This window comes from Somniosus microcephalus, chromosome 6 (genome assembly GCF_052327205.1).
Source record: "Somniosus microcephalus isolate GS21.2 chromosome 6, FLI_Smic_1.0, whole genome shotgun sequence".
NCBI classification, from domain to species: Eukaryota; Metazoa; Chordata; class Chondrichthyes; order Squaliformes; family Somniosidae; genus Somniosus; species Somniosus microcephalus.
The window spans coordinates 39,537,176-39,552,902 of record NC_140992.1 but is presented as its reverse complement, the minus strand read 5'-3'; the positions used below and the strand labels follow the sequence as shown (position 1 = coordinate 39,552,902).

Genomic DNA, 15,727 nt, shown 5'->3' with positions numbered 1-15,727 from the left:
ACACTTTTGGTACTGTAACACCACATGCTGAATGACAGCCACAGGAGAGCCACAGGTAAGTGCTCCATCTAGTGGTGGAATGTAGATTACATATAATTTGAATTTACTGCACAGGCTCCATATCAATTACAGTATGTCCTGTAGGTTTGGACATTAAAAAAAAGGACCAAGAAAAATTTCCCACCTGGGAAAATTAAGTTCAATGCAGCACTGACTGAAATAGCCACCATATTCTGTCTCCCCCAGTGGAGAACAAGTGGAAATGTGTTGAGACATATCTAGCTGCAGATTCCTATTACTCAACTCTGATCGTACTGCAAAATAACCACCCAGCCTAGCTGCTGTACAGGTAGAATAGGTGAAATGCATAGAAAGTTTACTGGAACACAAATGCAAGTTGCACCTGCAGTAAAGTCTTAAATCTAATTCTCTGAAAAATCCAACTTTTTTCATCTATAGAACAGAACCTTTTAACAGTAAATATGCGAAGGTGTCAAGGCAGCAATCCCTTGGCTGGGCTGAACCAGCTGATCTCGGTTAGGATAGCAATTAAGGGATTACAAATAGACTATCTAGCTCCTTCATTCCAATCATGTCGGAATCATTGTTTACCTCCTATGATGGGTTGTGTGAATATTCAGATAAAGTTCCAAACATAATTATATGTATAGAACAAAGTGCACTTAATAATAAGCAGTGATAAAGATAAAACTCATCAGCAAATGCAACAGCACCTCACCTTTCATAACTCTCTTCCCCCAGAACCTTCTGGGTTTTGCCTTCTCCACCCACCCCTTCTTCCGCAGTGGAAGGAGCAACCACTCTATTCTCCTACAGCCCAGGCCCTCAGGATTGTTACAGCTGCATGCTATTAGTGGCTTTTACAGTGATTACTTCCAGGAAGGAATTATTTGGTACATTAACTACTTACATCCACAGTTTCAACTGTTCATGCATTGTTACGGGATATAATTTCTTCTTCAATAACTTTCTTACTATTATGATACTGGAAGAAATTTTTGCTGTTATGCTTAGTACCTGCAGCTATGTTCATTGCTTCTTTTACATTTTCTAAAAGTTCCTGTACTTTTCCAGTGGCTTCTGTTATCTTCCTTTTTAAATGCTTTGCAGGGTCTAATTTTCTTACTTATTTCAATTCATATTGTCTTGTTAAAGGCGCTATATAAATACAAGTTGTTGTTGTTGCTAATTCATTTAGGGCTGCATTTGTTTAGTCTGTGCTTACGAGCTCTCAATCGGTATCTATTATACATGCTCAGCAATCTGTCCTTAAAGGGCCTCAACTAAGATTTTCTTAAATACTATTCTCTCCCCAGTCATAACTCTATAGAAACCCCTACCAGAAAATGTGTTTGTATGGCTGTTGGGTAAGGACAGGATCAGAACTCTATCTTAAGTCCCATTATTTTCTCCATTTTTAAAAATTTATATTAAATCCAGTTAAGTTCCCCCCTTTGGCTTGTTAGTTTCCCTTGTACCGCTGGTATTTTGTTCTCTTCCTCCACTGTAACAGCGGATACAAAGTATTAATTTAATGTCTGCCATTCCCTTATTACCCATATATCACCTACATCTGTTTTTAAAGGGCCCGCATCCCCCTTTACCACTCTCTTTCTCTTAAAATATTTATTAAAACTTTTACTGTTAGATTTGATATCCCTTGCAAGTTTTTTTTCATTTTTGCACCTCTTATTACTTTCTATTTATCCCTCTGTTGCTTTTTATAGCTCTCCTAGTCTGCTAGATTTCCTTGCATTTGTTTAAGCCATTTCTTTTAACTTGATACTGACTCTTGCCTCCTTTTTTGGCTATGGTTGCTGAACTGCATAATTGGAGTTTCTGCCTTTTAGGGGTATGTACTAGATCTGTATTGTATCAAAAACATTTTTGAATACTTCCCACTGTTTGTCTGTGGGTTTACCCATTAACAACTCAGCCCAGTTTACTGTGGTAAATTCATTCACATCCCTTCAAAGTTTGCTGTACTTAAATTTAAAACCTTGGTTTGTAATTCTCGTTTCTCCCTCTCAAACCTAGTATCAAATTCAATCATATTACGGTCACTATTCGCAAGACATTTCCTCTAGAAATTCATTGCCTTTACTACTTGAGCTATTCTGCTTCTCCCAGTCTATGTGAAAATTAAAATCTTCCATTATAACCATGTTGTTTCTGCTACATGCTTCTCTGATCTCAATATTTATACATTGCCCCACTACATCACTGTTGCCAAGAGGTCTGTAGACAAGTCCCATCAGAGTCTTGCATCCTTTACTGTTCCTTAGTTTTACCCTTACTGTATCCACTGCCTGGTCACCTTTACTGACGTCTTTCTTTCCATTGCTGTAATTGCTACTCCTCCTACTTTCCCAATCCTTTCCAAAGATCCTATCGCCTGTAATATGTATCTCCCAATCATGGCCAGCTTGTAGCCAGATCTCTCTAATGCCTACTACATCATACCCTTTAAGCTGATTTTGTGCTTTTAACTCATTTGTTTTATTTCTTACGCTACGTGCTTTGTATGTTGCTATACAGGCAATTTAATATGTTTCTATGTTTCAGCTCTCCTGCTTTATTTTTTAACAGATATTTTATTATTATGGTCCCCACCACTTACACCGCCCATGTTTAAATCAGACAACCAGGTAAGTCTTGCCAATACCACAAACCTATTTCCATTCCCATTGCTGTTAATCACAAAGTCGCCGCTTACAGCGTGTGGCTATTTTGAGTAGAAGTAAGTGCCCAGTGAGTAGTTCACACCTGGTTAAGGTGTAATCAACTATTATATTTCTTGGTTATGGATCCACACGGGGAACTCAGCTGAAGTGAAGCGAGGCAAAGTTGACTGATCTCTGCGGATAGCACCAGTATGGAAGCGCAAGTGAGGAGTTCATAGCTCTTAGTCATGTCCCCTCAGTGCGAGAATCGCGCAGAACATTACACGGTATAGATTGCTCCAGAGAAAAGTATGAGCGGGTCAGAATTATAGATGCTGAGTTCCAGCGAGAGGAGGGGGAGAAACAGTGTCACTCTTTAATGCCAAGTACTGTACTAGTTTGGCCTGACTGAGAATTGCTATGATTCATTGTGTATCTGCACCGGTGTTACACTAGCCGGATACCAACAAAAATAGCAGTTTGTTGATCAGAGCTTTTAATCAGTTAGACAATAATGAACGATGTGTGCACTGCATGTTTTCCTAATCTGAATTTAGGTTGCATGAGAGAAAATCATTATCAAACTTGGATGACATCAGTTTCAGCTTTCTCTTAATTTTGCAAGTACATTAAGATCCACATCTGAAGTCAATAAAAAATACAAAAGTGAAACATGTGCACAGTTCCCGTCTTATTAAAAAACATATCAACATGTTCTCAATTGAGCTCAACTGCCCTTTATCAACATCACGCATCATAATACAATCAATGTCCAATTATAACACTACCATACACGGCCTTATAATTCAGACAGTAATTACTTTTTAATTACACTAATCAGACTCTAGCAGCGCCATTGCAGAAAAAAAGTTGTTTTAATTCACATCTCAGCACTAATGATCAGCTAATGTTCACACAAACTTGCTGAACCAGTAACAATTTACAGAAATAACCCTTTCACTGTAAATACGTGTCACTTGCCATTAACTGGTGCCCGACATATATATAACACCAAATCACAGAAGCTTACAGTACAGAAGGAGGCCATTTGGACCGTCACGCCTAGGCCGGCGTGCCTGTGCTGACTCTTTGAAAGGGCAGTTGTTCTTAGTCCCACATCCCCGCGTTTTACTCGTAACCCTGTAAGTCCCTCATTCTCAAGTACCTTTTAAAATTACTTATGGAATCAGCTTCCACCATCTTTTCAGGTAGAGCGTTTCAAATCCCAACAACTTTAAGTGAAAAACATTTCTCCTCATCTCCCCAGTAGATCTTTTGCTAATGATTTTAAACCTCTGACCTCTGGTTACTGACCCACTCACCAGAAGGAAAAGATTTTCTTTATCTACTCTATCAAAACCTCTCATCATCTTGAAAACCTCTATTAGGTCACCTCTTAACCTAAACTTTTCCAAGGAGAACAGTCCTAACTTTTCCAACCTCTCCTTATAACTGAAGTCCCTCATCCCTGGTAACATCCTGGTAAACGTCCTCTGTACCTTTTCTAAGGTCTTTACATCTTTCCGAAGTGCAGTGCCCACAATGTGAGTTTCAAGGGAGATACAAGGCATTGCAAACTAGGTTGTAAAAACATATATTTTTTAAAAAGACAATTCTTGTTTGCAACTAAATTGGATTGGTCTGTTAGGAACTCTTAATAGTCAAGTTCTGTTGTGCAATTTCTTACATACTTTTTAGCGTCATGGAACATTTTGTGTAATGGTTTCCTACTGTTGATTTTTGGACTTAACATTTCGACAATCTACCAAAATACATGCTGGAAATAGAAAGAAATGTACTTGGCCAAAAAAGTTGATGGATCCACACAATGAAAGAAAGCATCTTTCACAACCTCAGGAAGAACTTACATTTATATAGGGCCTTTTATGACCTCCTGATGTCCAAAGCCCTTCACAACCAATGAAGTACTTTTGAAGTGTAGTCACTGCTGTAATGTAGGAAACGTGGCAGTAAATTTGCGCACAGCAAGGTCCCACAAACAGCAATGTGATAATGACCAGATCATCTGTTTTTTTTTTAAAGTGATGTTGGTTGAGGGATAAATATTGGCCTGTGAGAACTCCCCTGCTCTTCTTTCAAATAGTGCCATGGGGTCTTTAACATTTACCTGGGAGAGCAGATGGGGCCTCGGTTTAACGTTTCATCTAAAAGACGGCACCTCTGACAGTCTTTAAAAAAAAAATGTTTTACAACCTAGTTTACAACAACTTGTATTTATATAGTGCATTTAATGTAGTAAAATATCCCAAGGCACTTCACAGGAGTGTTATAAGACAAAAAAATTTGACACCGAGCCACATAAGGAGAAATTTGGGCAGATGACCAATAGCTTGGTCAAGGAGTGTCTTAAAGGAGGAAAGGGAGGTAGAGAGGGGAGAGGTATAGGGAGGGAATTCCAGAGCTTAGGGCCTAGGCAGCTGAAGGCACCGCCACCAATGATGGAGCGATTAAAATCAGGGATGCTCGAGAGTGCAGAATTGGAGGAGTGTAGATGTCTTGTGGGGGCGGGGGGGGGGGATTGCTGAAGGAGATTACAGAGACAGGGAGGGGTGAGGCCATGGAGGGATTTAAAAACAAAAATGTGAATTTTAAAATCGAGGCGTTGCTTAATCGGCAGCCAATGTAGGTCAGCGAGCACAGGGGTAATGGGTGAACGGGACTTGGTGCAAGTTAGGATACGTTTTGGATGACCTCAAGTTTACATAGTGTAGAATGTGGGAGGCCGGCCAGGAGTGCGTTGGAATAGTTAAGTCTAGAAGTAACAAAGGCATGGGTGAGGGTTTCAGCAGCAGATGAGCTGAGGCAGGGGCGGAGGCAAGCGATGTTACGGAGGTGGAAATAGGTGTCTTAGTTATGGCGCGGATATGTGGTTGGAAGCTCATTTCAGGGTCAACTATGACACCAAGGTTGCGAAGAGTCTGGTTCAGCCTCAGACAGATGCTAGGGAGAGGGATGGAGTCAGTGGCGGGGACTGAAGACAATGGCTTCGGTCTTGCCTATATTTAATTGGAGGAAATTTCTGTTCATCCAGTACTGGATGTCGAACAAGCAACCTGAAAATTTAGAGACTCCTCCATGGGGAGAAGTGGTTGTGAGGTAGAGCTGGGTGTCATCAGCATACATGTGGAAACCAACGTTGTGTTTTTGGATGATGTCACCAAGGGCCAGCATGTAGATGAGAAATAGAAGGGGGCCAAGGATAGATCCTTGGGGGGACACCAGAGGTAATGATGAGGGAGCGGGAAGAGAAGCCATTGCAGGTGGCTACGATTAGATAGTTACGAATGGAACTAGGCGAATGCAGGCCCACCCATTTGGACGATGGTGGAGAGGCGTTGGAGGAGGATGGAGTGGTCAACCATGTCAAAGGCTGCAGACAGGTCGAGAAGAACGAGGGATAGTTTACCTTTGTCACAGTCACAAAGGATGTCATTTGTGACTTTGATGAGTCATAATCAGAGTCATACGGCACAGGAGGCCATACAGCCCATCGAGTCCGTGCCAGCTCTCTGTGGAGCAATCCAGTCAGTCCCATTCCCCCACTCTATCCCCGTAGCCCTGCAAGTTTATTTCCCTCAAGTGCCTATCCAGTCTCCCCTTGAAAACATTGAGTCTCTCTGCTTCCACCACTTCCGTCGGCAGCGAGTTCCAGGTCCTCACCACTCGCTGTGTAAAAAAGTTTTTCCTCACATCCCCCTGTATCTCTTGCCAAAAACCTTAAATCTGTGTCCCCTAGTCCTTGTACCATCAACTAGTGGGAACAGCCTTTCCCCGTCTAGCCTATCCAAACCCGTCATAATCTTGTACACCTCTATCAAATCACCCCTCAACCTCCTTTGCTCTAATGAAAACAAATCCAGCTTCTCCAACCTGTCCTTGTAGCTAAGATCCCCCATCCCCGGAACCATTCTGGTAAATCTCCTCTGCACCCTCTCAAGGGCCTTCACACCCTTCCTAATGTGTGGTGACCAGAACTGGACACAATACTCCCATTGTGGCCTAACTAGCGCTTTATAAAGGTTCAGCTTAACTTCACTAATTTTGTACTCAATTCCTCTATTTAAGAAGCCCCATGTGCAGGAGTCACGGTTATGCTTTGTTAACCACTCTCTCAATATGTCCTGCCACCTTCAGGGACCTATGCACATTAACTCCCAGGTCCTTCTATCCCTGCACACTCTTTAAAACTGTGCCATTAGTGTATATTGCCTCTCCCTGTTCCTTCTGCCAAAATGCATCACCTCACACTTCTCTGTATTAAATTCCATCTGCCACTTGTCTGCCCATTCTGCTAGACGTTTCAGTACTGTGGCAAGGGCAGAAACCTGATCAAACATGGAGTTCCGGGAAAGATGGGCACAGATTTGGGAGGCGACAACATGTTCAAGGACTTTGGAGAGGAAAGGGAGGTTGGAGATAGGGCGGTAGTTTGCAAGGACAGAGGGGTCAAGGGTTGGTTTTTTGAAGAGAGGGGTGATGCCGGCAGATTTGAAGGAGAGGGGCACAGTAGCTGAGGAGAGAATCGTTAACAATGTCAGCTAACATGGAAGTCAGAAAAGGAAGGTGGGTGGTCAGCAGTTTAGTGGGAATACGATCAAGGGAGTAGGAAGTGGGTCTCATAGACAAGGTGAGCGCGGAGAGGTCATGAGGGGAGATTGGAGAGAAACTGGAGAAAGATGCGAGTTCAGGGCTAGGGCAAGGGGAAACCTTAAGAGGAAGTTTGACCTGGTGGGTTAGGGGAAGGAAGGGAAGTGGCAGAAGCCGCTAATGATGGTCTCAATCTTAACAAAGAAGTCCATGAGCTCCTCGCACTTCTTGTTGGAGGTGAGGGTGGAGGTTAGCAGTAGAGAATAGAAGCTGGGGTTTATCTTTGCATTCCAGAATGATCCTGGAATAGTGGGAAGTTTTGGCAGATGAGAGCAGGACCCGATAGTGCTTTATGTGGTCCAGCCAGGTCTGGCGGTGAATGGCTAAACCAGTTGTCAGTTCAAGTTTGGACTTAAAGGAGCGAAGATGAGGGCCATACCAGGAGGAATGGCCAGGGTGAGAGTAATGGTTTTAATAGAGACTAGGACATCAAAGGTGGTGGTGAGGGTGTGGTTGAGCAGATTGGTAGCTGCAGAAATGTCGTGGTGAATGGAGGGCCAAAAGCTGGACAGTTGGGATTTCATAAGTGCAGTTGTAAGAGAGTTGGGAGAGGTTTTTTCCCCCAGGGGCGGACACAGAGGGAAGGAGGGTTGGGAAGGGGGATGTGGGTGGAGAGCGATACCAGGAAGTGGTCAGAGATGGGCTTATCTGCGATTGACATGATGGGAGTAGCGAGACTACGAGAGATGGCAAGATTGAAGGGGTGGCCGTGAACATGGGTTGGGGCGTTTACATGGAGGGATAGATTAAGGGAGGATAAGAGGGTAGTGAATTCAGAGGAGAGAGACCATGCTGAATTGAGATGGAAGTTGAAATCACCAAGAATGAGAATTTGCTTGGTGCAGAGACTGAGGGAGGAAAGCAGTGAAGATATCTCGGTGATAACATTTTTATGGTACTTGGGTGGGTGGCAGAGAATTTTAAATGAGGCGAGATGTTCAAAGGAGGAGAAAGTGCTGGAGGAGTAGGAGGACAGACCAAGGTGTGATTTGGTAATGCATTGGAGTGTCAGCCTAGAAGTCTCTGGAGTGAGATTTGAACGCACAACCTTCTGACCCATAGGTGAGAATGCTACCACTGAGCTAAGGCTAACACTGGGCTATAGGTAGAAAACAATTTGGAACTTGGAATTTCCAGTCACTTAACAGGTACTCACAGAAGTGGCGTTGACTTTAGTATCAATTTATACTAATAATAATTTTTTTAAACATATTTTGAAAATTTGTAGCAGAACTTCAGTCAAAGAAAAAACATTGCATAGGGTCGGTGACTGGCAGGTGGAGGGGGGGTTGAATTGAATCTGAGGAAGTGCCCGGAGATCTGCAGAATGAGTTGGATAAAATATAAGTGGGCAGAACAGTGGCAGATGAAATTTACTACAGGCAAATGTAGAGTATTGCACATATCAAGCAAAAGTGGGCAACATAATTACTCCACAAATGGTGTTGAAATAGCTCAGAGTGAAGTTGAAAGAGGATCTACGAGGCTCAACATTAATAGTCCAATCACTGTGGAGAAGCAATCAACAAACCAATTAGAATGCCGAATAATGATGCCAGAATAGTGGAGTACAAGTTGGAGGAAATTATACCTAAAACTAGCCTTGTTCTCATCAAACCACTCCTTGGGCACAGTGTCTTATTCTGGTTACTGAGACAAGAGAGGCATTCCATCCCTGGAGGTGTGCAAACAGCCTCAAGACTGATCCCTAGTGTCAAGGGACTGAATTATGAAGATTGTCTGGAGAAACTATAACTATTTAGCTTTGAAAGAAAGTGAGTGAAAGGAGACTTTTTGGTCAGCAGACACATGTAGAGACCCATCGCTATGTTTAAGTGTCTCCAAATCCACACAGGTTGAATTTCTCTTTGCCTGATATGAAGTGTACACACACTCTCTCTCGAGGGATACATTCCACTTACCCAAGTCCAGAGAGCTTAGGCACAGATTCGAAGAGTCAGGTGTGCACAGGGATACTGCTGGAGCTAACCAGTTATAACTAAGCAACCACCAGCATAGAGCACAGCACAGCACAGCACTTGTAAGCTTCCCATTGCTTGTCTACCTAGTTAGGCCATTAGCTTGCATAGCTATCTGGAGCCGAGAGGACAATCCCAGCCTCCAGTGACCAATTTACCCCATCAGGTTCCATTAGTGAGCCAGACGTCTCATTTTGAAGCCACCTAAAATCCAAAGAAACATTGCTGACCTCTGCCTTGAGGTCATCCAAAACTCGGCTGCCCGTGTCCTAACTCGCACCAAGTCCTGTTCACCCATCACCCCTGTGCTTGCTGACCTACATTGGCTCCTGGTTAAGCAACACCTCGATTTCAAAATTCTCATCCTCATTTTCAAATCCCTCCATGGCCTCGCCCCTCCCTATCTCTGTAATCTCCTCCAGCCCCACAACCCACGCCCCCCCACCCAGAGATATCTGCACTCCCCTAATTCTGCCCACTTGAACATCCCTGATTACAATTGCTTAACCATTGGTGGCCGTGCTTTCTTTGCCTAGGCCCTAAGCTCTGGAATTCCCTGCCTAAATCTCTCCGTCTCTCTACCTCTCTTTCCTCCTTTAAAATGCTCCTTAAAACCAAGCTTTTGGTCACCTGCCCTTATTTTCTCCTTATGTGGCTCGGTGACAATTTTTTTGTCTTCTAATACTCCTGTGAAGCGCCTTGGGAAGTTTTACTACTTTAAAGGCACTATATAAATACAAGTTGTTGTTGTTGCCGTCCACCCACTCCAGGAGGGCCATTATTGGTAGGCCTTTAAATCACTGATGTGCAGATTTGGGTCCTTGCTAGGGAGACAGCAGGTACCAGGAACCTCACGGGTTACATGGCGAGCTTCACAACTCATCATAACATGTGTGGGTGCCTTGTCACTGTCCTCCTGACCACCATACCACATCAAACAGTGGCCCATCAGTTTCAGCCTCGCTGAATCAAATCATTTTCGGCACCAAACCTATATATGAGCATATATTCTCATATTCGGCCTCCAGATAATGCCTTCCTGCAAGTACCATTGAGAGGTCTGAGATTCCTCATCAACTATACAATGGACATCTGCTTTGTGTGTGTTGGCAGGACCCCCCCACAGGGAATGGTGTGACATGCCAACCAACTTGAAGTTCTAGTCCCTCGAGTCCAATGACACTTACCAGGCTTGCTCATCACCAACTGGCAATGAGATGTGTCCACCATGGAGCTGGCTTCTTGTCTCGAGTACTCAGTGATAAATCAGCCTTCTTTTCCTGCAATCATTTTCTTTTTGCCGCAAACCAATCTCACAGCTTGGTCCTGGGATCTCGCACATGAGCCAGAGGAAGCCTTTCACACTGAAGTGTGGAGATCACTTCTTCTCATCAAACTGTTTCATTAAAGCCTTCTTATACTGCAGCAAACTCCATAGGTTTTCCAACCTTCATACTATGGTAAATTGATTCAAACATCAACTCATTACATTGTTCTCTCCACACCCCAAAGATGTCCTCACTGGTTTGTTGTCCCAGAAGAAACCTTTTGGACCATGATTAATGACATACTTCAGCCAATGGGAACATTATTTAGGATATTTTTGTGTGTAATTACAGGTCCATGTGGATAAATGCAACCTAATGATACTGCTTCATCTTCCCAATGACCCTTCTGGTCTCTCAACGCACTGACTGCATCATAATCGACGCCCTACGGTCCTTCAGCTGTGGAATATTGCCTGCACTGTATTTTTCCCTTCTCACCAGCGCATTTCACCTGCAAGCGAAGTGCACAAGGTGCAGAATGCATGGAATAACATAACCCCATTGCTCTCAACTAATTATTCGGAAGGTTTTGCAGACAATGAGTCCAATTTAGCAGGTCACAGTGTGAAATACATAGGGATTAAAAACCTGCAGATCAATGGCAATTAGAAGATTGATGTCTACGGACATTATTCGGTTTAAGAACATCAGGTATTGGTTCAAGTCAGACAGCAACTGTGGAGAGAGAAACATAGGGTTAACGTTTCAGGTTGATGACTTTTTGCCAGGCCATCGACCTGAAACGTTAACCCTATGTTTCTCTCTCTACAGGTGCTGCCTGATCTGCTGAGTGTTTTCAGTATTTTCTGCTCCAAATTGGTGGGATTTTACCCGAGTGGTGATATCAGGCTTTATAGTTGTACAACCCATTAAATCAGAAACTGCTGATAGTCTCTCCTTGTCATTTAAGGAGCGCAGTGTAAAATGCCATTATACAGGAAACTTTGGTTTATCCGGAGGTTAACTGTCCGGAATGCTCGAGCCACCGGCAAAAATCAGGAGCCGTTTCGTTAGGTTTTTTTTCTTTTCGTTGCTTTTTTCTCAACAGTCAAGCTCTGCAAAGTCTCGCTGAAGCTGTTGCTAAGCTACAGAGACGTTACAGAGACGCTTGCAAGGTACGGCCGACTGTTTAGAAGCTGTGGGTTTGTTGCCCGATACGGAGCTCAAAATCTCCGTATGTTTCAACATTAGCGCTGGTTTGTCCGGCAGTTTTGATGGGACGGCAACAGCTCGGTCCCGTCGGTGCCGGATATCACAAAGTTTCCTGTAACAAGAGCTGTCAATCGAAATCATGTTTTTTTGTAAGGCATACAGAGGAGGATACATAGTCCGGAGCCCAATACTGTCAAAACGTTAAATTTACAGACCACTTGTAGTAGCAGTTGATGGCAGAAGGCAAGTTCCGCGACACTAATATACAGCGCATTGTTAGCAAGTCTTTGGACTTCAGGTCCAGGCCCCAGACAAGTGAAATTATCAATCCCAACTTGAAAACTGCATTTACTTCATCTACACAACATACTGGGAGGAGATCCATTCTTACAATAATCAAGCAGACCCCTGCCATTCAGACTGAGGAATTCAGCACAGACTAAAACAAGGAAGATAAAAATGAACATGGTTTTGTTTAGGTTTAAATCCATTCCAGCCACTCTGCATCATCTTGTAGCAAAAACAATACTATTCTGCTGTAAGTGCTCACTCTATTCAGCATTTCATCAGTAAATTTGCATTATACTACTTACTATTTTAATTTTGTCCGAAGGTGTAATACTATCTGTCTTGCCACTTGAGCTCTCAAAAGAAATTTTTTGCAGACTTTGAGAATTTTTCATTGTTGTAATCCCGGGCCCTGTGTTGCTATTATTGGATGAAAAGTTGGCTTTGTACTCAGGATGTTGCACCATAGGCCTCACCGTTGCCGTGGTCACAGATTTTTTGGAGCAGAGTTCATCCATACTCTCGGCCTCTTTGAAAAATTTTTCATATTTGTCCAGGTACGAGGGTCTCTCTGGAAGCAAATAATAATGGGTGCTGCTAACCTTCTTTCCATCTTTTACTATTGGCAGGATGCAAGGTCCCTTTGTGTTGTCCTTTCCTTGTGCTTGAATAACTTTGGGTGAGGCATATTTTGGGTCAGAGGCGAAGCTTTGGGTGGTGGGCATCAACTTGTTGGGAGATGTTGAGAGGTATGCACCTACAGTTAATGTTGCCATTGAAGATACAGTAGTCCGTTGTTGGGGAGAATTGACAGGAATTGCCATAGGACTTGGAGTTCTTGAGGATGGCTGGGACAATGGATCCCTGGGAGGAATTTGTGGCGGCTTGTCCTCTTCACCTCCAGATGCAGGCGACATCTCGCCAGACCTTCGGCCTAGCTCATTTTTCCTTAAAGGCCGAGGAGGAATGGGAATCCGTGGTGGGATCTGAGGTCTATCATCTGAAATAGTTGGAGATACACTTGCTGACAAGCAGGTGGGACTTGGCGTAGAGGCTGGAGTTGAAATAACAGGGACATTAAGTCTTTTCATGCATTCTTGTTGAAGTTCTTCAAATATCTCAGCTGACTGAGAGAAGCTGGTCTGTTTCATCTGCCTAGGCGGTAGAAACAAATTATCCTCCACTTTGAGTTTTCCTTTGCCATCGGTGTCATGCACAAATGCATAATTAGTTTCTCCTGCTTCTTTATTTCTTGGCAATTGAACAGTTCCATATTTTGATACTTCACCAATTAACCCAGTATCTAGACTGTTAATGGAAGAGACTTCAAAATCATCTTCATCCTGAGCAACATCATCATAGGCTGGAGGTGGAGGCAGGGGTTTGGAATCCCAGTCAACAATAGGAACAGGGTGCAGAGGCCTGGGCAAAGTTCTGGTTGGACTCTGAGGTGGCGTTTTGTCCAGTAGCGAATAAGAATCCAATACTAGCTTGGCCAGTGTAGGAATAGTGTGCTCCAGTACTGGGGATGGAGTCTGACTTGTCTGTTCATCTCCAAAGTCAATCAGGGCCATCTCATTATTTGTAAGACCTGAAGATTTACTCCAGTCTAATTGCTTCTCACCAAATTTTGTGGCAAAAACACGAGCAGCAGGTTTGTTGAGCTTTAAAGATTTCATCGGGCCCTGTTTCTTCAAACTGAGCTTCTTTAGAGGTAAAGAGACTGCAGCTTCCTCCTCAATCACAGGGTCATAGACAGGCTCTGAAATATATGCAAGAACAGAATTATTCATCTCAGAATTCAGAAATTAAATGATTTTAAAAAGGTCACTGCAGTCCATTCCCTTTGAGCATTTACCCTGCCATTATTTATACTAATATATTTGGTATGAATATGCACTTGAGCAGAATTCATCATAATGTATTATGTAGACATGAATGCTTTAATTTTACCATGGAAATTTACAGCACAGAAGGAGGCCATACAGCCCATCCCATCTGTGCCAGCTCTTTGCTGGTGCAGTCCAAAACTATTCCACTGCCCTGCTCTCTTCCCACAGCCCTACATCTTTCTCTGCTTCAAATATTAATCACATTTTCCCTTAAAAGATGTAACAGTCTCTGCCTCAACCACTTCCTTTGGCAAAGCATCCATGCTCCAACAACCTTCTGCATGAAGAAATTTCCCGTACAATTTTAAATTGATACTCATCACATACCCCCCAAAACAGTCTCTCCCTTTTCATTATCCTTCCTAATTTTATAAACCTCCATGAAATCTTCTCTTAGTCATTTCTGCTTCAGTGGAAATAGTCCCAGTATCTCAAGTCTCTCCTCATAACTATAGTTTCCCATTCCTGGTATCTTCCTGGTGATTCTATGCTGTACATTCTCTAGGGTTGTAATGCCCAAAACTGCATACCACACTGTGGTCTAACAATGTTTTGCACAGATTTTTAAAATTACTTTTATATCCCTATACTCTATGTCCCTTATTTATAAAACCCAAAATGCTGTTGGTCTTTTTTTTATGTTTTTATCTACCTGCACTTGCACTCTCTGTTCATCCACACCCTTCAGCATCTTTCCATTGAGCATGTGTTCCCATCGCTTGTCTGGCCATCCCATTCATCTGCCTATGTCTTTCTGAAGTTAAATCATCAAATCCCATTGTATATCCCCAATTAACACTACAATTTGATGCACTGCTATGATTCAGTGATGTGCAGAACTCTGAGGCACAGTGCTGTAGAAGGTGGAGGACAGTATCCATGTGGCACCTGAAGTGTTGTCCACCATAAATGCATTGATTTAGTGGCCTTATGTTATTATTATTTTTATTTTTTATTTTTAGAAAGAACTAGCATTTTTCCTTCTTTATGCCCTCAAAATGTCCCAAAGTGCTTCACAGCCAAAGCATTACTTTTGAACTGTAGTCACTATTATTATGTACGCAAACATAGCAGCCAATTTGCATTCAACAAGGTCCCACAAACAACTGACCACGTAATTTATTTATTTTTTGGTCATGTTGGTTGAAGGATAAATATTGGCCAGGACATTGGGAGAATTCCCCTGCTCTTCTTTGAATAGTGCTACGGGATCTTTTACATCCACTTAAAACAGGCTTTACTTTAACTTTTCATCTGAAAGACAGTACTGTACCTCCAACTGTACTGAAATAACTGCCTAGATTGTGTACTCAAGTCCTGAAGTGCAGCTTGAAGCCACAATCTTCGACACAAAGACAACGGTGCTACCATAAGCCAAGCTGACACTTAACATTTTGAAATGAAGTTTCTCTGATTTTTAAATGAAGCATCACAGCCACATTTTTGGAACCAAACTTTCAGCCGAGTGAAATGGCTTTCCTAATTTCCAGCATTCAGAGACAATCTTTCAATGACTGTTCTGATAAGAAGCTACTGTGTGAATCAATATACAGTACTGTAAATGAAGTCATTAACTTCATGGCAGGATCTTGTGGGTTAGCATCACTGAATAATAAAATTAAATGCTTGCCCCATGGTACATGAAATTGATATAAAGGCGAATAGTGTAGAGAGCATTTAGCTTCCAGACTGTATTCTGTTAGTGGACTCTGGTAGTGACAGGAGTAGTGCAGCTT

At 42.7% G+C, this 15,727-nt stretch overlaps 1 protein-coding gene across 9 annotated transcripts in view; it reads right to left on the bottom strand.

Moving 5' to 3' along the window:
• The window catches only part of tnk2b (tyrosine kinase, non-receptor, 2b), a 135,502-nt gene that overhangs the window by 9,945 nt on the left and 109,830 nt on the right, over positions 1-15,727 (bottom strand). For all 9 annotated transcript variants that reach the window (XM_085990070.1, XM_085990068.1, XM_085990072.1 and 6 more), the window contains one exon: positions 12,405-13,861. In XM_085990070.1, the coding sequence (XP_085846196.1) occupies positions 12,405-13,861 (1,457 nt within the window). The remainder of the gene's footprint in view (positions 1-12,404; positions 13,862-15,727) is intronic.